The sequence below is a fragment of the Lissotriton helveticus genome, chromosome 3_1 (assembly GCF_964261635.1).
Source record: "Lissotriton helveticus chromosome 3_1, aLisHel1.1, whole genome shotgun sequence".
In the NCBI taxonomy this organism is placed as follows: Eukaryota; Metazoa; Chordata; class Amphibia; order Caudata; family Salamandridae; genus Lissotriton; species Lissotriton helveticus.
Window position 1 is genome coordinate 959,699,806 of NC_136061.1, and position 25,416 is coordinate 959,725,221.

At 46.9% G+C, this 25,416-nt stretch overlaps 1 protein-coding gene across 1 annotated transcript in view; it reads right to left on the reverse strand.

Moving 5' to 3' along the window:
* The window catches only part of COPS8 (COP9 signalosome subunit 8), a 125,585-nt gene that overhangs the window by 75,522 nt on the left and 24,647 nt on the right, over positions 1–25,416 (reverse strand). Inside the window, exon 2 of the mRNA XM_078681369.1 lies at positions 24,013–24,083. Within this exon, the coding sequence (XP_078537495.1) occupies positions 24,013–24,083 (71 nt within the window). The remainder of the gene's footprint in view (positions 1–24,012; positions 24,084–25,416) is intronic.

A 25,416-nucleotide genomic window follows, 5' to 3' on the forward strand; every position in this document is an offset into this window, starting at 1 on the left:
ATTTTTTATTTGTGTGAGGGGGTACAGCCGGTTGCGTAGGTTGGTGCTAAGTTCAGTGACCTGATGTTTGTAGTCCTCCACCTCTGTACAATTGCGCCTAAGCCTAAGGAATTGCCCGTAGGGCAGATTCTCCTTAAGTGCTTTTGGGTGGAAGCTTGGGAATTTAAGAGGACAGTGGCTGTCGGTGGGCTTCTTGTAGGTTGTGGTGATTAGTTTGTCATGATGAATTTTGATCAGGAGGTCCAAAAATGGTACCTCGATGTTGGAATTATGGGCTGTAAAATTTAAGTAAGGGTTAAGTCTATTGATCCAACCCTGGAATGCAGTGATACTTTCGGTGGTACCCTTCCAGAAAATCAAGATATCGTCAATATATCGACGCCATAGCATGATGTTAGTATGATATGGGTTGGTCATGTTGAGGATGTGTTTGCCCTCAAAGTCTGACATGTAGAGACATGCCAGACTCGGGGCAAATGTACTCCCCATGGATGTACCCTGTATTTGATGGTACAATTTGTTTTCAAATTCGATTTTTTTTTCGGTAAGGGCAATCTGGGCACATTCCATTATGAAAGAGATAGGTGTGGGGGACGTCCAGGTGCTGGTGTGTAGGATGGATTCAACAACCTCCAGAGTGCTCATTTGTGGAATGTGTCAATTTGAGCTGCAATGCCCCTGCGCTAAACACAAATTGTATGGTATTAAATTAAACGTAGTTGAATACAATGGTCAATATAATTGTAACAATCCAAACACATAGTGAGTATTCAAAGTTCAGTGATCAAGAGCACAAAAAGAAGCTGTGATAAGATCAATGGTCCGTTCATGTGTTCATTTTCTGTTTAATGTTCCCAAAACATAAGCCAACACGTGTTTCATCGCAGGGAACAACTGCGAATCTTCAGGGCGGGAACAAAAAGGTTGCGAGTCTTGGTAATTTTAAAGAGCTATGACCCGGTATGGGTAAGCTGAGGATTTCCAATGTTTTTTCAATGTTTTTTCACTCTCAATGGACGGCCGATTCATAAAATATTAGCAAGGAACTCGATTTTTCACAAGTTGAGTGAAAACCGGGAGGAGATAAATCTTAGTAACGCAATTCCCCCTCCTTTAGTTTCCCGGCGCCGTGTTTCTGGTACGTACCAGAAACACGGCGCCGGGAAACTAAAGGAGGGGGAATTGCGTTACTAAGACGAAACACTCCGTGAATAGAGGCACACCCGCCCTATCACGAAGATCTATCTCCTCCCGGTTTTCACTCAACTTGTGAAAAATCGAGACAAAACACTCCGTGAATAGAGGCACACCCGCCCTATCACGAAGATTTATCTCCTCCCGGTTTTCACTCAACTTGTGAAAAATCGAGTTCCTTGCTAATATTTTATGAATCGGCCGTCCATTGAGAGTGAAAAAACATTGAAAAAACATTGGAAATCCTCAGCTTACCCATACCGGGTCATAGCTCTTTAAAATTACCAAGACTCGCAACCTTTTTGTTCCCGCCCTGAAGATTCGCAGTTGTTCCCTGCGATGAAACACGTGTTGGCTTATGTTTTGGGAACATTAAACAGAAAATGAACACATGAACGGACCATTGATCTTATCACAGCTTCTTTTTGTGCTCTTGATCACTGAACTTTGAATACTCACTATGTGTTTGGATTGTTACAATTATATTGACCATTGTATTCAACTACGTTTAATTTAATACCATACAATTTGTGTTTAGCGCAGGGGCATTGCAGCTCAAATTGACACAGACCAGTTTTCTGATCTAATTGAGTGGTTGGGAGGTGTTACCACTCGCCCCATTGCCTACACTGTTCACTTTGTCATTTTACACTAATCAGCGGTTACCCAGGTGTGCGCCATATAACTCTGTAGCACTAAAAGACCTCTTAGTTGTTGCAGCTCATTTGTGGAATGTTTGTATATAGGGCCTCCACGTCCAGTGTCAGTAGTACATCTGGCAGGAGACCCTGATCATTGGTGGTTTCTATTAGTTTGAGGACATCTCTTGTGTCCTGAAGAAAGGATGGGGTATCGCGGACCAATGGTTGGAAACAATGGTCGCAAAATTTGGACTGGGGTTCTAGGATAGAACCTATCCCGGAGACTATGGCTGGGTGGGGGAAGGATACCCTTGTGTATCTTCGGTAGATTATAGAAATAGGGTACCCTGAGGTTTGTTTGTGTGAGAAAGTCTCCTTCTTGTTTAGTTATCCAGCCTTGATTGACGGCTGATGAAACCATGAGGTTGATCTTTGTGGTCAAGCGTTTAGTGGGGTTTTCTGTTATAGGTGAGTAGTACTGGCTGTTACGAAGTTGTCTGAGACATTCATTTCTGTAGTCGCTGGTGGCCATAATGACGATAGCTCCCCTTTAGCTCCCCCTTTGTCAGCCTCTTTTATGGTGAGAAGGGTATCATTTGCTAGATGTTTTATTGCATCCTTTTCTTGGTTGGAGGTATTGTGAAAGGTGGGTTTGATAGTTGATACTGACAAATCCTTCAGTACAGCCTTCTCAAACGCGAGGATTTCCGGGGGGACCATTCCTGCGTGTGGCGGGAACGTCGATGCATTACGAAGCCCTGTGTCTTCCTTGGGTCTTGTAGGTTCATCGTTGAAGAAGGCCTTCAGTCTTATCCTTTCGAAAGAAGCTTTGTAGTTCGCAGTTGGTGCGGAACGTATCGATATCTGGGGTGGGGACAAATCCCAAACCTTGTTTGAGTGCGTTGGTTTCGATTGCTGTCAGCTGTCGGGGAGATAGGTTTACAATCAATTTTTCTTCTCATTGTGGCTGCGTAGTTCCAGAGATGATGTTGGTGTCTGATCCTGCCACTGTACTTGTTTTGGTTGTTGGTTTCCCCTTTTTCTTTTGCCGTGTCCTCTGCCTCGGCCTCTGTCTAAAAAAGGTTGGGGTTGGAAGGGAGCAAAAAGTGGTTGAGGTCCTTGTGGGTATTGCCACATTGGTTGGCCGTGGTAGGGAGGTGGACCATGAAAAAGTGGCCCCTGCTGGTATGCTGGTGGTCCATAGTTTAGGTTGGGGTTACGGCGTTGCATGAGTAACATCACGAGACCTAGAGCTTAGGCATCTTTTTGTCGTGCTCCCATCATGGGATGTCCAGGTGCCGGAACAAAGGAATCAAGGGCACGGCATGGTTAAAATCATGGGTCACAGTTGGAGCATGGACACTTTGGCAAATATTGCACTTCATGAAACTTCGCAGCTATCAACAACTTGGTGTCAGACACAAAGTATCAGGAAATCATTATGAGACCAACGCAATATTGGGTCAAGAAGTTGGCCAATTTTAATGTGATTATCAGTTTTGTTTTATCTATGCTAAGGTTTTATTTGCTCGTTTTATCCTGTACAAGTGCAAAGCTTTTTATTAACTATGCACATTGATAATAAATTCTATGTCAGGACTTGGAGGCGAGGATTAGGTTTTACTTTCTTCCTTAAATTTGCTCCAGCAGCTTTTACAACAGTGCAGTCATCAAACACAACTACATTTCACATGAGTCCTTGGGAAAATAGGCAAAACGGACTGTCCAATCACAGCTCCTCAAACCCACATAACAACCGATGCAGTCACTCTATCTCCCTCTTTCTTCACTGCTACAGCAGCATGGAGATAAGTGCCTTTTCCTCTTATGTTTGCTTTGTTTTATGGTGTCAGCGGGAACACCGAGACCCGCTGACAAATATTGCTTCGTTTTGCTGCATGAGGTTATTCTTTTCTCACAGGTTTTGTCACGAGAGCGGGAACGGTTTTGTTCCAACGTGGGTCGGAGCGAGCTACCGGACTCTCGTATGCGGTGCAGTCAGCCGACCGCGAGGGGCTGCGTATTTCCGCCATTGCGCGTCTCTACCCCCCTGCAGCCTTTGCACGTCATTTCACTTTCCAAATGAAGCGAATAGCGTACGGCCGGGTGCAGGGCCAGATACGGGGGAATATTATCAGATTTCACAGAAGGCAGCACATAAATCTAAAAAAAACGCCTGGACTTAAGACACCCTCTATTGGAAAATATCCCAGGTGGCGATATTGGACCCAAATAAACCAGGGCGACTGTCCCTTCAGTCCCAGTTATTACACTTGTTTCCAAGTGAGTTCTGCATTAGGCTTTGCCCAGTCCCTATTGCCTTCTTACACTTAAACTCCACAGTGAGCTTTTATTTCATACCACTATCCTCATGGAAGAGTTTGATCACAGAGAAGTATATGGAGGAGGAAGGTATTACTTATCTCTCCATTGATGATCCATTCTGTCAAGTCATGGATGACTCCATATTCAAGGCGGTCTCACAGGTGGTAGGAGATTATGCAGCTGCAAGCTCAGTGCCAGAGACCTCTCCAGCAGAGGGAAGATGCTTCAGGGCCCTTGACCCCCATACATCCAGGGCAGTTGGCCACACCCCCAGGAGATGAACGTAAACATACGGACAATGAGGGGGTAGACCTCAATACCTTTGCCAGCCTTAAAAAGGCCTTCATGGGCTCTCAGCCCCAACACCCTAACCCTCAGGCACCTAGTACCTCCGGGGGTGATCACCTCCTGACCCCTCCCACAGATCCAGGGGATGGAGACGACTCTGCTAATACCTCCGATGCGGCTGGGGACCTTAGAAGACCCTGGCAGCCATCCTCCAACCTTCCCCCTGGCAATGATCCACTGCCAGACAATAATGCCCCCCATGACTCAGACCTACTAGATCCTGATGAATGTCCTGCACCTAAGGTAGCGGTCTACATGACAGGCAGGCTGAGAAAGCCCATAGACAAGGAGGTGAGTAGCTGTTTGCGGGTGCAGTGCCCCAGACCCTCCCAGGAGGGCAAGGTAGACCTCACAACCAAAATTGACTCTAAAATGGCCACCTGGCCACCTTCCTTAACAGGTTTGTCAAGGACCCCAAGAAGGGCATCAACTGGTCCTGGTGCTCTTGCCAGGACAAACACCTGGATGTTGCGGGGCCTCTGGCAAAGATAATGGACATGGCGGAGGACGCTAAAGCCTCGGGTACCTAGTTTCTCCAGAAGCTTTGTCTAGTTGGACTTCCTCAGAAACCCCAACTATGCAATCTTGATAGAAAGACGCAGGTCATTGTGGATAAAAGTTGCCCCCAAATTGGGAGAGCTTTCCAATTAGGAGGCGGGCATGGTGGCCCAAGATAATCTTTCCGGATATCCGTTCATTCGGGAAGTGGGCAAATTCATTAATACTTTCAATTCGTTAGACAAACCCCAGTCACCAATTAAACGCCATCTTTGCCCCTTGTGTTTTTGCCAAAGCCGGTCGTGGTAGGGGGCGCTTGACCAGCTGCCCTTCGCATCACGGCACCAACAGGGGAACAGACTCTCGCAGAGGCCAGTGGCAGGATGCATCAAGATTCAGGAGCGTTTACCCAACAAGATCCTACCCCCGTCGCAGAGGCGCCAGAGGTGGTACCAGGGGCATCGGAGGATTCAACAATTTCCAAGGTGAGGGTACATGCTTCAGAGGGGTTGCGCCTTGGGGGCCGTTGGGACACTCTTACCGAAACTGGGAAGGTCTTTCCGCCGATACAGGGGTTTTCCAGACAGTAAAGGGGTTCCAGATAAGAGTTTTATGGGATGCCCTAACAACCAAGCAGACCAAAACCCCACGGCCATAGTGGATTTGGAAATATCGCGGCTCTTAGAGAAGAGGGGTTTTCCTCGGCAATCTCTTCCTCGTGGAAAAGCAAGATGGCGGTCAGGAACTCAACGAGTGGCTTGTTTATCGCTACTTCAAGATGGAGGGTATCCATCGCCTCAGGGATCTTCTTCAGACGTCTGATTAGATGTTCCGTTTGGACTTGAAGGACACCTATCTGACGGTGGCCATTTCCCATTCCACAGGCGCTTTCTTCAATTTCAATGGATATCTCAGATCTTCAAATTTGTTTCACTTCCTTTCGGGCTGTCATCCGCCCTTGGTGTTTCACCAAGCTAATGAGACATGTGGAAGAGCATCTGCATGCCATGGTGGTGTGACTGATCATCTATCTCAATGATATCCTGCACACGGACCAGTGCTGTGATTATCAGCACACTTACAGATGACAATAGATCACCTGGAATCTCTGGCTTTTTGATCAATGTAGCAAAGTCCTAACTCTGTCCGACACAATCCATACAATTCCTGGGTTTCTCAGACTCTGTCAAGTCCACCCTCAGCCTTCCCTATCGCAAACTGACCAAAATTCAACACTAGCTCAGGAGGAGACTATCCAGGTCACAGGTGTCGCTTCGACAGTTGCCACGGGTAGTGGGTCTCTTATCTTCCTCCATTTGGGCCATCTTCCCAGGGCCTCTCCATTATCGAGCGTTAAGGCGCCTGAAGATCTCACACCTCCAGCGAGGACTTACATACTCCCAATTTGTCCCACTTTCCCCAGAAGCCCGAGAGAAAATACATTCACAGCCCTAACTAGTGATATAATGCCAGCGTTTCAGGCTGGGGAGAGATCTCTACGGGGAGTTCAATACAGGAGGAAAGTGATCTGCTACAGAAAAAGCCATGCACCTCAACTGTCTTGAGTTGATGGTGGGTTCTTTCGTCCTCAAATGTTGGACCAACGACTAAATCCAGTGTTCCGTCCTCTTGAAGATGGACGATGTAGCGGCAGTTCGCTATGTCAATCATCTGGGGGCACAAAGTCAAAGACCCTTTCGGATCTGGCTCGCACCCTTAGGGAATATTGTCTGGACAACCATATATCAGTGTCAGCGGAACATCTGCAGAGTCAATCCAACAAAGTAGCAGATTGGCACTCTCGGCACTGGCAGGACGTCAGTCTAATGAAACTTCAAACACAAGTGTTTAAACAGATAAAGAGCAGATAGAGTCCTTTCTCCATTGATCAGTTTGCACCTCACCTGGAATTCCAGCTGTGTCAGTACTGCAGTTGGAGGCCGGACCCAGAGGCGGTTGCCACAGAAGCATTCCTCCAAGATGGGACAAAGGAGACTGCTTACGTGTTTCCCCCTTTGCAATGATAATGAGGGTCTTAGTGCAAGTTTGCAGCAAGCGGGCGGACATGGTGGCGATCACCCCTTTCTGGAGGTCGCAAGCTTGATTTCCAGCGATGATGGATCTTTCTTGGGGTTTTCCTATCCTTCTACTCCTGTTTCTGGGACTTTGGGATCCCCAGGACAACCCTCACCCCCTAATACCAACAGTTTCTCTCTGTCTCATGGCCTGGAGGATTACCAGGAATGATGGGAAGTCCAGGACATTTCACATACAGTGAGCCTCGTTGCTTACCAGACCTTGGGTGGGTAGCACAAACAAACAATATTGCTCCACCTGGTCCAGATGGCTGAGTTGGTGCCTCCAACACCAGGTTGATCCCTTGGGGGCAGTGTGGCCTACGTTTTTAAAACTTCCTCTCACAGCTGGCTACTGATGGTTTGACCTACAGATCAATAAATACCGTGAGATCGGCAATCTCGGCAGGCCACCTGCCAGTAGAGGGTAGCCCGGTGGGAGAACATCCCTTAGTGTGCAAACTCTTGAGGGGTATCAGATTATCACTTTCTCCTGAACCAGGTTTTGAACAAGGTGTTGAATCTCCTCAGTTCTTAGCCCCCTAACAAATATGTGTCCAGAAAACCGCTGTCTGCGAAACTGACCAGGTTATTTTGCTTGATTCATGCTGGAGAGTTTCGGATGTTCGGGCACTAGATCGCACACGTATTTACGCCCGATGGGGTAACTTTTCACATTGCTCGCAGTACAAAGTGCAAGTCAAAATTGGTGTCTTATGGTGCATTCCCGTAAGTGTTTAAACTACGTGTGGTCCAAACTCTAAGGCCTATGAGACGATGACTGAGGAATTAAGTCCTCATGGGGAGAGGCAATTGTTGATCGCTTTAACTAAACCTCACAAGGCGGATTATTCCCCTAGAATTGCCAGGTGGGTGCAGTGGATAATGCATGAGGCAGGAATAGATGTTTCCAAGTTTGGGGACCACTCAACTAGGGGTCCATGGCTTCCAAAGTTTTTTCTTTTGGCGCTCGACTTGAGGATATCCTCAACGCTGCGGACTGGTGGTCCGACTCCACTTTTAAAAAGTTTTATTTTAAACCTGTCCCCACTCTGGCATCCCTAGTGGTGGAAGAGCTTTAAACCAGCCCAATCCTCGCCTCCGGGTCCCGACATAGAATGAAAAAGTTCCTAGCTGTCGTAAAAGAAAGTTTCAATAATATTAAGGACACGGAGGCGAGGATTAACCCTCTCATAGTCTCTATAATTTGGACAGCCCACCTGGGAAGTTCACGAGTACAGTATGATGAGACTTGGAATTTTGATTGTAATGAGTCTCTATTGTTTCATGGTTTGTTCTATATATTATGTTGAACCTTGCATATTCTCTTGCGATTGGTACATAAAGTAAGGAAAAGGATAACAGTGGCAATTATGTTTTCCTCTTGGAGCAAAGTCCACCAAACAAGACTGAAGTTCGGATGAGCATGCTGTGTTTGCAGGAAGAAAGAGGGAGGATAGAGTGCCTGCACCGGTTATGTGGATTTGGCAACACGTGAATGGCGTTCCTGCACAGACAGGGCATATACTTTGAGCTGTTTTGTCTCTGAAAGGCAACACCTTGAACAAGTAGAGATTTCCACTTACTACAAAGCAAAGGTACTGGTGGTGCGCTGTATGTATAGGGATGCGAAAGGATGCATCTTTCAGATCCAGCACAGACATGAAGTTCCTTGGCACAACAGCTGGAGTGAAATCTTGTCGGGTGACCATGTGAAAGTGTTCGAAGGAGATGAACCTGTTCAATGGTTGGAGGTCGAGAATCGGTCGGAGTTAACCGTCCCTTTTGGAAATGAGAAAATAGTGAGAGTACAACCCTGCCCCACATTGGTGTATGGATACCAGTTCTATAGCACCCTTTGCTAAGAATCCTCTACATTTTTCTTCTATGTTATGTTAAAATTTTATAGAGGGCCTGGTTACTCCATTCGGAGTGTCCCCACACTAAGGATTTAACACCACGAAGGCTTGAGACTAAAAGAGATCTGGTGTAAGTATGCCTAAAAAAGCCAAATCTTTAATTTTTTATGAAAAAATGATTCAGAACACTCCTGTCTTAGATCAAGACAGATATTCCACAGATTGGGGGTCAGGAACCTGAATGAACGCCATCCTATACGTGCCATATTTGTTAGGGGGCTAAGAACTGAGGAGATTCAACACCTCTCGAAACTATTGTAAGTGCCGCTTCAGAAGGTTTGTGACTCCTGTTAGGTTGTATGACATTACATTGCATGCTAGTACAACGCATTACCATTAAAACGCAAACGTTTACCATGCATATTCCTTTAAAACAAATTTCGCTGTAATATAATGATTGGTAAAGGCATATGCGTGATCAATGTTGCATTTGTAAATGTAAGTATTTTATATGTGTGTGTGTATAATAAATGTATATTTACCCGTACAATAATTACATATTCATGGTTAAGGCATGCATGATAACGCCATATGTTTTTTTTTTAATTACAGGTAAGTAAACTACCTTTGATATATATGTTAACTTGTGTGTGTATGTGTGTGTGTATACACACCACACACAAATGTCTTTATATATACCCATACCGACCCTAAACCGTCAAATTACCCCTGCCACCCAAAAACTCATACCCACCCTAAAAATCCATACTTCCCTAATACTTACATTTAAAACGCATATGCCATTTCCAAAGAAAATTTGTTGCAAAGGCATATGTGTGGTAAAAGTTTGCATTGGTTTCTGTGCTGTGATAACTGTGTTGTAATGGCATGTGTTGAAAATACCGCAATGTAATGGTTGCGTCCTCACCTGCTAGAGTGTTAAGCCTTGACTAGAGTGCAGATAGCGGGGGGCCTTTGTCCTTCAAAAGTTTGTGGCAATAGCACAGCTTTAAAAGCCACTTTCTTCCTCACTGTAAGCCAGTGAAGCTTAGCCAGTGCTTGTCCCATAGAAGAAAACCTAGGGATATTCATAAACAGGCGAGCAGAAGCATTCTGCGCCTTTTAAGTTTTCTTAATCTACCTTCTGTGGTACTCAGGGTAAAGAGCATTACAGTAGTCCGGTCTTATAGTAATGAAGGCCTGGACTATGTTTTACTGGCGGATTCTGGGAGGAGAACAAAAATCTTCTGTAGCATTTTTCAAATGCAAAAACAGGTGCATGCATGACTTGTCTTGATTGTCAAAGGTGAGATTGACATCAAGCCAGATACTGAGATTCTTTACTTTCTGTTTAGGAGCCGGAATAGGTCCCAATATTTCTAGCCAAATGGAGAGCTGTTTCCCCTTCACCATCACCTCAGTTTTTTAAACGTTCTGTGTTAGAGAGACCGCTATTATTCATTCACTCAGTCAATACAACCAGGCAAGATCTAAAACGAGCAGCCGAAGAGCCCTCATCCTGAGTCAGGGTAATAAGCAACTGTGTATGACACGATTTTAACGCCATGGCGCTTAATCCCATCAGCTAGGGGGGTGCATATACAGACTGAACAGCGCAGGGCTCAAAGCTTAGTCCTGCGGCACCACCTGCAGCACCAGGAAAACCTTGGATGAAAAAGGTTGTTGCACTACCTGGAAGGGACAAATCTGAACGAACAAGGCAAACCATCTCAGAGCTGTACCACAAACACCGTACATCCACCGCGGTTCCAGCAGAAGGTTGTAGAATACGGTGTTAAACGCTGCACTTAGGGCCAGCATTATCAGAGCTGCGTGTAGCCTTCGTCAGCAATGAGTGAGACCCAAAGGCTAACAACACTGCAGACTCCGCACTGTAATGCAGATGAAAACCAGACAGACTCAATATGTTTCATCAACTGATGAAAAGATGAAGGGGGCCTAAACTTAGCATGTGACGGTGGGGTGGCATGCTGGGATGAGTTATGTGAAATTCAAGGCACTACCCTTCCCCCTCACAATGAGACCCACTGGCCTGATGTAATGCTTTCCCCACTGTAACAGGAATCACCTTAGTCTTCCTCAATAGATGTAGTGCGATTGGGGGAAAAGGGAGTCACTCTCTTGTAGCAGACAAGCCGCTTGCAGCGCCACCTCTAACTTTCTACTGCCAATTTCTTCTGTAGACTCCCCTTTGAAATGACTTACACTATTGGTTACCATCAAAGGACTGCTGTTGCTGATACTAGATGAGGGCCCCTCTTCCCAAGCAACCTTGTTTATGTTTAGGGATTTGTAGAGCGCACAGCTACTCAATAGAGTGTCCAGGCGCGAGCCCAAGAGTCAAAGGAAACCTAAACATAGAAGAGAAAACAAGCCAATTAAAACAGAAAAGTTTTGAGCTTTTTCCTAAACTGAGAAGGGTTCTTAAGATTACATAAATCCAGAGGCAGGGAATTCCAGTAGGTTGCAGCAAGATAGGACAAGGAGCTGCTACCCTTACGTTTCTAACGAAACCTGGGAACAGATGCTAGAAGCATATTCGAGGAACGAAGACACCTGCCGGTGGTATAGAACTGAAAACGTTTCCCGAGATAAGCGGGCCCATACTCGTAGAGTGCAGCATGAGCAATGGTCACAGCTTTGAATATTATCCTAGCTTTAATTGGCAGCCAGTGTAAGTTACGCAACTTTTGCCTGACACTGGAGCGCTTAGGAAGATCCAGGAGAAGACGAGCGGCAGCATTCTGAACAACCTGTAATTTGTCCAAAAGGTAACACGGCAGACCAACAAAATGCATTCGCATAGTCTATGCGAGAGGTAACCAAGGCCCGGATAACTGTTTCTTTAGCAGAAAGAGGCGATAATTGCCAATCTGGTTACCAAAGCTGAGTTTCTCATCAAACCAAATGCCGAGATTTTTCACAGGATGGCCAGAAGGAGAAGGACAGGGAGGGATTCAGTTGGACAGAAATGATGCCAAAACAACCTTGCTGGTTACCTCCCCTGGTGTGCTGGGCGTGTTAATATGGACGCAAGAAACTGTATCTGTACCAGTAACGGAATAAAAATGTAATAAAAAAATACCCTTGTTTTACTTTTGGTGGGACACGAAGGGCAAAGATCCTCTTCTGGTGGTGTATGGGATGCCCTAAACCTACTCACAACATATCTAGGGAACCTAAACACATCACACCCTCTCAACATACATTCTTCACACCAGCATTTTATGGGGAAACGGTAACCTGGAATACTAGGAGGCCGGACGGAGACCCTGTCCTGGGCCCTTCCATGAGGGAGTTTGAGCTTGACGATACCACTAGCAGGTGGGTAACACTAGGTTGGTCAATGGTTAGTAAAATGACTAGGGTGATAAGAACCTGGGAGCAGACTCCCCCAGCTCTCATGTGTGGTTTTTATAAGTGGAGATTGGATCTCCCACTTCGAGGGTAAATAAATAAGCCCAGTAGGTCACTCTATTCCTTCTAGTAATTCTCCTCTGCACAGTTCGTTGCGAGGTTGTCTTTGATGATGAAAATTCAGCAACTAGGATTGACACGAATCGTCTCCTTCTCGTTGTCAGCATGAAGTCAAAATGACTTGACCTACTGGGCTTATTTACCCTCGAAGTGGGAGATCCAATCTCCACTGGAATTAAAGCTTCCTATCATCAATAATCCTCACAAATCAAGCCTGGGTGCGCCCCCTCTGGGTCCCCAGAGGAGACATCGCTCCTATCCCACCCTCTAGTCCTGATGAAGACCCGCTTTGACCCGTGGATCGGGCGTTATTAGGGTCAAAATGTCGACGGCACAAGCCTTTGGACCAACAGAGAGTACTCCATAGAACCCGCCAACTGGACTGGCACAGAGGAATAACTGCAATTAAAAACACCGCTTTGGCCAACATCCTGTTCTTTCCCTTCACGTGTATATAAGTCACTATTTCTATATCACTGCTGCACAATATATCACTACACACTTAATATCAAGATCACCCCGATTCGATGCGCCGTTTTATGAATATACTTGAATTGTTATGTATATGTTGAGACAGGGTATTTATGAATACAACTGAATTCATAAAATAATTTGTTAATACCCTACTTTTTGGTTTGGATTTGCATTTGTTTTGTACAGATTGATTAAGATTGCAACTCGACAAATCACCGTAAGAATTAATCTTGAAAGTTTGAAGCAATCAGTTTTTACCCAACAGAATCACTGTTTATACAATATGTCCCAAATTACCAGTCACCATATAACAAGGAAGGATGAATTTGGATGGGGTGGATGGATCACTTTGGCTGTGCCTACTATTAAACAGCAAATTGATGTAGCTCCTCAATAGATTCACTAATTGTCCGATCCACTAAAGGCAGGCAAAAACAAACACATGCTCACAGATGGCTATCACAGGTGCACATGCATACTAGGTGATAATCTTTGAATGATTTTTTTTTATACAAATGAAACACATTCCATGGCTGCTACAAATGCATACACAGTGCACCATCGGGATTGCAAAGGGTGGGTACTGGGAGGTCAAATTTACTTTGAGGACTGAACTGCCGGACTACTTCTAACTGAGAGGTCTGAACTATCACAAGGCTTTGAAGCAGTGTTTCTGGGAAGGGAGAATGGTTACCAACGGTCACATCAGGTCTCTAACATCTGTGGGACTTAAGGTCAAAAAAGAAAGCCCTGCAATAGGTTTTGCAGTTGTCCATTCAACTGCGAGAGACTGCTCTGACCTGTGTGCCGAGGCTCGCCTTTCTGTTCCCTCCTACCTCCCACCTTCATCGTCGCCGTCATCGATTCCCGGTTTCCGGTTCCGGGACAGCTTCGGCAGTGTCAGCGGCGCTGATTTCGGCGGAGTCGGCGGTGCAGTATAGCGCCGCACAGGACGTCACACGGCGTGGCGGCTTTAGACCTAGACCAAGTGTCGTCCTCACTGCCCTCACTGTCCCCCGTTGGCAAGGAGTAAGGGAGACGCCACGGGAGAGACAGTAGTCTTTGGGCATCTTGGGTGCCATCTGGTGGTCGGAGGTTGCTGGAAGCTGCCGGGTGTCGCCACTAGCAGGTTTGGGGGGAGGATAGTGCCCCCTGGACCCATAACCTGCAAAATACACAGAAGCCGAGCAGGAGTGGATGCTCGTGGACCTGAAAAGACTGAGGAAAGGAAGAAAAGGTGGTGGAGGCATAGAGAGCGGCAGAAAGCGGGCCCACAGGACAGAGGTAAGTGGATAACAAACAAAAAAAAAAAAAAAAGGAAACATTTATAGTTGAGGGTCTTTAGCAAGAGGAAATTCCAGAGGTGGCTGTAGTACACCTAGAAAGTAAAGGAAAAGCGAAGGAAAACAGCCTGGAAAGCCCCTGCTCCCTTGGAAGCAAGTAAGCGGAGAGGGAGAGCTTAAAGACATGGCATTTGGAAAGAATAAACGTCGGAAAGCATCTAAGAACTCAAAACTCCCAGGAAATACAAGCGAAGGAGTAGAGGACATAATAGATCTTCCCACTGACTTGGAAAATGCGACGACACCTACCAGAAATATAACATCGGTATTGGTGTCAACAGCATCCTCAAGTACAATTAAACAAAAGGGGCGGATGTCCGCTAAGTCTGCAGGTGGAAAGGGTGGCTCCACAGTCTCAAAATCTATTAAAGACTTCTTTGGTAAGCATTTTAAAGAAAAGGAGACACCAGAAAGGGAATTAAAAGCGGTGGAGTCCCCAAAACTGACTGAGATCATGATATCAGACGCCGATTCCCTGAACCAGACAAATTTTGATACTGCTAACATCCAGATAGTACCTCGGCTGTCTTCCTCCCCATGGCTGTTTCAATCAGTATTAAGCCAAGACTCAGAGGGAGAGGGGGAGGAAGAGAAAGAAAAAGAAAAAGAAAAAGAAAATCAGAGCGATTTACACCCGGAGAGAGAAGCTGCAGAAGAAGAATTTGGACTTAATGAAAAAGACAGTCTGGAAAACGTAAATATGACCTATACTGTGATATCAGGCCTACCCGTGAATAGTTTAGAGGTGACGGGTACCTCGAGCTCATGAATGCTTGAGGTTATGTTGATGCTCCAGAAAAGTTTACAAGGGATCCTAGAGGTTTCAGTGGTAAATAACGAAATTCTAAAAACCCATAGTAAGCAGTTTAATAACATAATTGGGGAATTGATGCAGATTAAAGTCTAAATGCCTTCCCTTGTAAGATCTGTAGGGAACGAAGCTAACAAGGTGGGAGAAACAACAAGGACAAATACACCAAATGAGGAGGAGCCCAATGTATATATTTCCCGCTGTCCCATGATCATAAGGAGATATGGTGAAAGTAGGCGTTGCCTGAAGAGGAGAGTAGGGAAAAAGGTCCAACGGGTCAGACCGGTTGCAGAACAGGTGAACAGGAAACAGGCACCCTATGACCTAAGGCCCAGGGACAAGGCAGGGAGAGTAGAATTGGATAATGTAACCCCAGTAGACATTGGGGCAAGCACCCCTGGTCCCCAGGAAAAATCATGGTGGGTCCAAGGTAAATGTGTGGCCAAGAACGCAAGGGCCGCTAAGAGGATGCCAAGGGGGAGGAAAGAGGGTTTAGAACCTATACGGGAAATAGAAATGTCCACAGAGGCAGGGCCCAGTAACTTATCCCTGGTGAATAATTGGATGAAGGGTGATAGAGTAGAAAGTAACTCGAAGAGAAGCAATAAAAGCCCAGAGGAAAGTCATAAGTCCTTACAGGCACCCAGGATTGTGGACACCTGGCTATACCTAGAACCAATGGGCCAGGGAAATGGGGGGGAAAAGGGGCAAGAAATGAAAACCCCTAAACCGCTCGCAGTTACTATTCTCGTTTGCTAAATGCCCCAGCTTAAAATATGTCAGTACTGAGGATTTAAAAGAAGTGGGGGTTTTGGTTAATGCTAAAGGTGAGGAAATAACAAAGGTCCTCCTCCACTCAGCTTTGATAAAAGTCGCATTGGAAAAAGCGGAAGCCGAGATGTTAAGAGAAGGAATTAGATTAGTAAAGAGAGAGGACCTGAAAATGGTTAATCAAGGGCACAAATTTCTTAGAAAGCATGCAGGGCTGGGAGAACGGCAAATAAAAATTATCTCATCTGGATGGAGTAACATGGAAGGCCTGGCAATTACAATTGCTCCTAAAAAGCTGGGGTGGGGGGAGGAAGATGTCTTGGATGGTAACAGGTATAGAGAGCTGGCTTACTTAGACCAGGAGGAGGAGGGGAATTTAAGTAACATTGATTAGGAAATTGGGTCGTCGCACAGCCTGCGTATCTTGACTTGGAATATTAATGGCTACAAAAGAATATGGCCTCAAGAGATTTTCAGAAATCTCCTTGGAAAGATCGATATTTTGTGCCTACAGGAGACATGGCTGTGCGACGAATCCCCCGTTACGGAAGTTTTTACCAGTCACATAAAACCTGCAAGAAAGAATAAAATGGGTAGGGCGTCAGGTGGTCAGATGACGTTGGTCTCCACAAGGATAGTGAGAGACATCCTCCATATCGACTTAACATGTAGCTGGGCACTAGGGAGCAGAGTGTTGATCCTAAATAACAACACAAGGGGTGAAGGTTTTTGTATCATCAACGTGTACATACAGAAAGGTGAAAAACATGAGTATAAAGCAGAGTTGGATCGTTTCAAAAAGGATTTAGAGAACCTACAAGAAATCTACCCAGGAGATGTGATTTTAATTTTGGGGGATTTTAATCATAGATTGAATCCCCTAAAAACGGATGCCTGGAATAGTGATATACTAAAAGCGTATAACATAGAGCCTGCAATGTTCATCAGCACCGAGCTCTCAAATCAGGATGTGGAGCTTGGACGGCTGCTGGGGGCTATGGGTCTGGTTTCTGTGAACGGTAGGAAAGAAGGAGATCGGCCCGCTAAGCGGACATTTAAAATAGGACAGCAATTGTGCCCGATTGACTATGTCTTTATTCAGGCTTGGTGCTTCCACTCAATCCAACATTTCGAAAAATCTTCAAGAGGGCAGCGATCATTTTCCATTATTGTTAGAAATGTTGGTAAATAAGGCTCCGCCAAGACAGAAGGTGTTGAACGTTGAGGTTGAATATCCGAAGCGACTTACAACTCGGATAAGTGAAGAACATCTAAACAAACTGAAGGACTTTCAGATAGTAGCTGACTTAGAAAACCTAGTAATGGGGGAAGAGTTACCCTGGTATGAGGAAATGATAAGACAACTTGTAGAATGCCTCAGAATAAACATTAAACGGGGGAAGCATAGTTTGACAACGAAACTCCCATTACATGCTACTAATAACCCATGGTTTGATGCAGATTGCCGCAAAGCAAAGGCCGCTATTAGGAAGAGTGAAAGAAGCCTCAGGCGTAGTTACAATGAATTAGAACATCAAACCCTTAAGAAACAAAGGATAAAATATAAGGCATTAATTAGAGACAAAAAAGATCTTTTAAAGAAAATTGCCGGAGTGCCTATTAGTGGCAATTGAAGAAAAAAATGTAAAAGGCTTCTGGAAATTGATACAGGAATGTACAGGGAAAACAGCAGGGTCCATGCAATGTTCTGTTCCAAAGGATATGTGGGTCATTTACCTCGAGGAGATCTATGGCAATTGGCCAAGGAGGGAGGCAATACAACCATCTAGTTGGCCAGGAGTGAGGGAAGAAGTAATGGAGCAGTTCTCCCTAGGTCACATTAAAATCGTGATAGCCATCTTAAATTTAACACGAGCTGCTGGCCCAGACAATCTACCCGCCATTATTATAAAAACAAATATAGACTGGTGGGCGGATTTGTTTGCAAAGACGTTCTTAAGTATACTAAAAACAGGAACATTACCAGATAGCTGGAAAGGGGCCATCATTAGACCCATACACAAAAAAGGTGATGTAAACTCCCCCAAAAACTATCGCCTGATAAATCTCTTGGACATTGGGGAAAAAGTTTTCTCTAAAATTATTTTGGGGTTGCTAAAAGACTGGGCTGAAGATAATGCTAGAGTACCTCCTGAACAGGGGGGTTTTAAAGAAGGTCATTCAACTGTGGATCATTGCTTTGCCCTTTGGGCGGTAGCGCGGAAGTCTATAGAGCAAAGGGGTAACCTGTTTTGCTGCTTTGTGGACTTCCGCGCGGCATTTGATCTTGTAAGCAGGGAGCAACTATGGTCTACCTTGAAAGGCTATAAATTACATGCAGATCTGTTAGCCCTTATCCAGGCCTTGCATACAGACAAGTGGGCCCAGGTAGTCCTGGATGAGGAGGGTGGATTATCTGGTAGGATCCAGATTGGAAATGGCCTAAGGCAGGGGTGCGTATTAGCCCCGTTGCTCTTTTCTCTGTTTATAGCGGACCTACCTCGGAATCTAAAAGAGGTTAGAGGGGCGAGCCCAAAGTTAGGGGGTAACCATATATCCTGTCTGCTTTATGCAGACGATCTGGTGATCATGGACCAGACGGAGATAGGCCTGCAGAGGAAACTAGAGATGTTCCATAAATACTGCCTAAATAAAAAATTGGTAGTAAATATGGAAAAGACCAAAATCCTATGTTTCGGCAAAAGTAAGACGCGGTTCCCTTGGTATTTGGGCACGGAGCTTCTTGAGAGGGCATCGGAATATAGATATTTGGGAGTATGGTTCACGAGTAACCTAAATTGGACCACCCACCTGGAAGCTTTAAAAATTAGGGCAACCGCTTCTATAAAGGGCTTAAAAAGGTTTAATAGCTTTTACGGAGACTTGTCAGACGGGCCAGTTACTAAGGCCTACCTGGCAATGGTCCCCGGGCAATTCCAATATGGATCAGAGGTTCTCCTCCTCAGTGGGAAAAAAGGTTGGGATAAAGAGGAGGGTATGATCCTGAAAAGCTTATGCTCGTTACCTAAATCAGCTATGGTACAGGCAGCAAGATTGGAAATGGGAGTCACTTCCTGGGCAATTACAACCAGGATGGCACTAATACGGGTTTGGCAGCTTCTGGAGACAGGGGAGGCGCCCAGAAAAATATCACAGTGGTGTAGAGAGGAAATTGCCTCCAGTGAGTTATCCTGGGCTAAAGCAGCCAGACTCTCATTAAAGGAAGCTTATGGGAAGTTAGGAATAGAACTAGATGCCCAGTTAGGACACACCAATATAGGCAAAAAAGAACTACGGTCATTGGGAGCGGATGTGTCCCGTACATGTGATCATGAGTACCTTCGGAAAAAATATCAGTGTCCCATATGATCCAAGTATGGATTTCAGAAGATCATCCCTACCCTTACTTGGATAGGTTGCCGAATCAGCAACTAAGAAGAGAGGTTTTAAAACTGAGAATGGGTGTAAACCCCTGTTACGTAAATACCAGGGTTAAAAACCTCATGAGTAATAGTAATGGCAATTGCACATGTACGTTAGGTTCCACCTGTGACATTACTCATGTTTTATTAGACTGTAGGAGGACCCTTGATATACGCAAGGAGATCTTAGGCCCGTTATTCAAAAAATACAGGATTATGAATAGGAAGCAAGCTGCAGAGCTCCTGGTGGGGATGGGAAACCTGGATATAGCCTGCGCTTTGGGGAAATACATGATTCGAGTTAGGGGTTTCTCCACAATGCAGAGGTATAGGCGTATGTCATCGAGATTGTACTTTAATGTATGTATTGTGTTTGGAAGGCCTAGTCAGATATGTTTTCTCATGTGCTTTTAACATCTCAGGAGGATACTGTTGGAAACAATGTTGTCGGGGTTATCCTCCGGGAAAAGACTGAAGCGCAATTTTATAAATTTTGAATTTTGTGTTTTTATAAAGTTTTATAAATGTATAGTGTATACTTTTATGGTTGTAATAACCCAAATAAAGTTTTAATGACTGACTGACCATTCAATGTCAGAATACAGATATTACAGCAAGCGCACTGACCTGACATGCATCTCATATTTGCCAACCTTCAGGGGGTAGCAATGTTCAATGGGGACAGAATACTCCTTAAGGTTGGTGGTGGACGGAACACCCGCTCCGTCCACAGACACGCCGTGGAACTCTGGAACCTCCTCGACACAACATCACCCGACATCGCCTTCCTCACGGAAACCTGGATGAACGTCTCCTCAGCCCCCGACATCGCCATCGCCATCCCGGACGGGTACAAGATCATCAGGAGGGACCGCATCAACCAGACCGGAGGAGGCATCGCCATCGTCCACAAGAACACCATCCGCATCACGGCCGACTCCAACGACACCTTCGCCACCGCGGAACACCTCCACTTCCAGATACACACCGACCCTAAGAGGCACCCTCGTCTACAGACCCCCGGGACCACGCACACAATTCAGCGAAGACATCGCCGACTTCATCAGCCCGCACGCCCTCCCCTCCGCCGACTACATCCTCCTAGGGGACCTCAACTTCCACTTGGAGAACAACAAGGACCGCAACACCACCGCCCTGCTGGAAAACCTCGCCAACCTTGGACTCAAGCAACTGGTCAACACCCCCACCCACTACGCCGGCCACACGCTTGATCCAGTCTTCTCTTCCAGCAAGTACATCACCTTCAGCCACGCCACCGGACTCCACTGGACCGACCACAGCTGCGTCCACTTCAGCTTCAAAAGAACCACGACCCACCACCACCCGCAACAGGTACCTCACAGGAGTTGGAGCAAGATCACCGCCAGCCAGCTCACCACCTCCCTCAGCCAGAGCCCACCCGCCAGCACAACGGACCCCAACGAAGCAGCCCGCAACTTCACACAGTGGCTGACCGCCTGCGCCGACGACCTCGCACCACTGAAGAACCCTCCCAGCAGACCCAGAAGCAAGAAGGCCTCCTGGTTCACCGACGAACACAAGGACTCCAAGAAGAATTGCCGCACCCTCGAGAAAGCCTGGCTCCTCGACTAGACCACAGACAACAGGACCGCCCTCAAACAAGCCACCCGAAAGCACCACCAGCTTATCCGCACCACCAAGAAGAAATCACTAAAGGATGGACTGGACAACAACGCCCACGACAGCAAGGAACTCTTCAGCATCGTCAAGGAGTTCTCCAACCCCAGCACCGGCAACAACGACATCACTCCTTCACAAGATCTCTGCGACTCTCTCGCCTCGTTCTTCCACCGCAAGATCGCCGACATCCAAAACAGCTTCGGCGCACCACCCACGCACCCAACCGTCAAACCAATGCCCCCTACCACCACCCTCCGCACCTGGACCACAGTGACCACCGAAGACACAGCCCACACGATGAACACCATCCACTCCGGATCTCCGACCGACCGCTGCCCCCACCACGTCTTCAACAAGGCAGACTCCACCATCGAACCCCAACTCCGGAACATCATCAACACCTCCTTCAACACCGCCACCTTCCCGGAGAGCTGGAAGCATGCCGACCTCAGCGCCCTACTGAAGAAACCAACAGCGGACCCCACCGACCTCAAGAACTTCCGCCCCATCTCGCTCCTCCCTTTTCCTGCTAAAGTCATCGAGAAGATCGTCAACAGACAGCTGGCCGCCTTCCTCGAGACGAACGGATCCCTCAACCCCTCGCAGTCTGGTTTCAGAGCCAACCACAGCACCGAGACCGCCCTGATCGCAGCCACAGACGACATCTGAGCCCTGCTCGACAACGGGGAAACAGCGGCACTCATCCTCCTGGACCTCTCTGCAGCGTTCGACACTGTCTGCCACCGCACCCTAGTTCAACGCCTCAGCAACTCCGGCATCCAAGAGAAGGCACTGGAGTGGATCATCTCGTTCCTCGCCGGAAGAACACAGAGTTCGCCTCCCCCCGTTTCGATCCGAGGCCACCGAAGTCATCTGCGGCGTACCACAAGGATCATCACTCAGCCCCACCCTCTTTAACGTCTACATGAGACCTCTTGCAGCCATCGCACGCCAACACAACCTCAACATCATCTCCTACGCCGACGACACCCAGCTGATCCTCTCCCTCACCAGGGACCCCAACACCGCCAGAACCAGCCTACACGAAGGGATGAAAGACGTCGCCGAGTGGATGAAGACCAGCTGCCTGAAACTGAACTCAGACAGACAAGACGGAAGTCCTCATCCTGGGACCATCGCCCTCCGCCTGGGACGACTCCTGGTGGCCCCCCGCCCTGGGCACCGCTCCCAAGCCAACAGACCACGCACGCAACCTGGGCTTCATCCTGGACTCCTCCCTCTCGATGACCAGACAAGTCAACGCCGTCTCCTCATCTTGCTTTCACACCCTACACATGCTCCGCAAGATCTTCCGATGGATCCCGACCGAAACCAGGAAGACGGTCACCCAGGCACTCGTCACCAGCCGACTGGACTACGGAAACACCCTCTACGCCGGAACCACAGCCAAGCTACAGAGAAGACTCCAACGCATCCAGAACGCCTCCGCCCGACTCATCCTGGACATCCCCCGACGCTGCCACATCTCCGGCCCCCTGAGGGACCTGCACTGGCTCCCCGTCAACAAGAGGATCACGTTCAGGCTCCTCACCCACGCACACAAGTCTCTCCATGACCTGGGCCCCAAGTACCTCAACGACCGCCTGACCTTCTACACTCCCACCCGCCAGCTACGATCGACCAGCCACGCCCTCGCCGCAGTTCCACGCATCCGAAGAGCCACCGCCGGAGGCAGATCCTTCTCCTACCTGGCGGCCAAAACATGGAACTCCCTCCCTATCCACCTTCGACTGACCCAGGACCATCTCGCCTTCAGGAGACAACTCAAGACTTGGCTGTTCGAGCAGTAGCGGACCCCTTCCCCCAAGCGCCTTGAGACCCTCCCGGGTGAGTAGCGCGCTATACAAGTGTTATGATTGATTGATTGATTGAGTGAGGCAGAAAATTTACTAGAACGCATAACTTACAATAAATCAAGAACTAGGCAGAGTCATGCGTTATCAAGCAAGGGACTAATACTTTATTTTTATTAAGTAACCCCTTCCATGCTCATGACGAGCTGAGCTCGTCATGAGTTGCGCCGCTCGCATGCTCATGACGTGTCGTCAGCTCGTCATGACGTGTCGTCAGCTCGTCATGACGTGTCGTCAGCTCGTCATGACGTGTCGTCAGCTCGTCATGACGTGTCGTCAGCTCGTCATGACGTGTCGTCAGCTCGTCATGTAACACGGTAAATCGAAAAAAGCCGCACAGCGCAAAAATGACCTCAGCACGCATGCGGTTAAAACATATGATTAATTTCACACATCATTAGACACCGAATTAAGGGCCTTGTCCAGAGTGCTGTAGGGAACTACGTGATTTCAGAGGCTGCTTGTGTGACCAATGAAAAGATGTAGGTAGAGCATAGGGATCAGGTAAAAGTATGCAGCTTCAGGTCTTTCTTAGTTCGTTGGCAGGCATACGCTCAGTTTTACTGGTGTCTGGAAGCCACAGTGCTCCAGCACTCATCTGTATGGGCCTAAAATGTTTCATCTGCTGGCTGCAAGGCCGTCTCTGCAAGGGATGTAGAGATAATCTATTCTCACAAATGCAGGTTAGGAGATTGGAAGTGGTGGTTAGCAATTCATGGGCAATGACAAGAGGGCTCATAGAGATGTCAGCACACATACATCATCATCTTAGGGAATAAGAGGGTGCTAAAAGGAAAGCGGATGGGCCTGAGATGGTCGCTCGCACTCTGGGGTAGTTGCATCTCCACAAGTCACTGCAAGGAAAGTCGGGAACGCAATCAAGAGCCCCTAAAGGTCCTGCCACCAGCAGGCCAACTCTGAAAACTATACAGGATTCTGAGTCAAAGCAAAGTGGCGTGAACAAGAGGCCTCAGGCAAACCACACTTAACTACCAGTCTACCCGGGCTTCCACCTCGCAGTGACATTCCAACAGTGAAAGCAAGTGTGAGAGTGAAGGTGAGTGAGAATCTTACTCTCACTCTCCATCTGAACTCTACCCTAAAGAATTGTATGTGTGGCAATGTTAACGTTGAGAGGGAATTTATTTCAGCCTTCGCATTTAAAAGCCCATAAGTGTTAATTCACACTGAAAAAAAGAGAGATAGAAAATACTCACATGTCATTATGCAGCAGATATAGTGCAAGAAGCTGGCTGTACACTTGTGGTGTAGAAATCCCTCCAGGGGCCTGAAACAAATAAAGCAAGGCATTTTTTCTGAAAGTCTTACAAGGGTTCCAGATAATTAGTCATGAGCGATCTTTAGATTTTTTTTTTTAGTTCAGAAAAGCAGACTGTGGCTCCTGATCTCTAGTGATATATACTGAGGCATGCCTCGTGTTATTCTTGCACAATGTTGGCGCACTACATTCTTTGCAACCTCTGTCCTAACTCTATAGGCTCATTCAAACGTAGCCTTTAACAAGCATTTGCAATGCAATAGGTCTCACATTCGCGAGAGTTTGAGCTATTGGCATTGTAAATGGCAATGCCTTTTTAGGCCTCGTGACCTATCAATGCGCGCAAGCGCATTGAGGGAGCGAGAATTCAAGTGCTGAAAACAATCGTGAAACTAAGGGTTTCGTTCGAGCGGTTTTCTTTAAGTTCACGTGAGCAAACAAGCACGCGCATTCACGGCCGCACAGCACATCAAAGGGCTTCGCCCAGCGTGCGCTCTGCGGCTTCTTCTCCCCTAACACGCTGGCATTCACGGCCGCACAGCACATCAAAGGGCTTCACCCAGCGTGCGCTCTGCGGCTTCTCCTCCCCTAACACACGCTATCTCAGCTCTCCTGCATTCTACGAGACTTACTGGCAACGCCAGTGCTTGTATTTATGTGTTTTGAAAACCTGTAAGCGATGCATAACCAGGCACTTTGTACTTATAGTCCCTACTTAGGAGAAGCAAGGCTGGCAGTAACTGCACCTCATTTCTGTCAGCCTTGCTTTTGCTAAGCAAGGACTAAAAGTACAAAGTGTGTGGTTGCGCACCGCTTGCAGGTTTTCAAGACACACAAATAAAAGGCATTGTCATTTGCAATGCCAATAGCATAAACTCCTGCAAATGCAAAACCTATTGCATTGGAAATGCTCGTTAGTAACTTTTGATCCGTTTGAGCTCGAACACTTTTTTTGTTGTTAAAATCTGCAGGTTATGCAGCAGGCAGTGGATTATGTGGTAAATGCAGTGAATCCATAATTATGAGGAAAACGCTGCGGGCACAGAATCGCATAATTCTAATGGCCCTGACTAATAATTCTCTCCGTCACACAGGCGCTCTGTTTTCCCCGCACTCACTTTGCTAATTATTTCATACTTTCAGAGGCATCGTTGTTTGAATAAAAACTATGAAGGAATGGAGACGCACAATGTGTGTGCATTGATCTTGCCTGCCTTTTGAACAGTAGTGTAATTGTAATGTAAGGCGGTTTTTATATAGCGCGGCTATCACTCCAGGGAGCATCTTGGCGCTGCGAAAAAGCCAGGCAGAATGGAAACAGCACTGGATCAACTGCTCATCA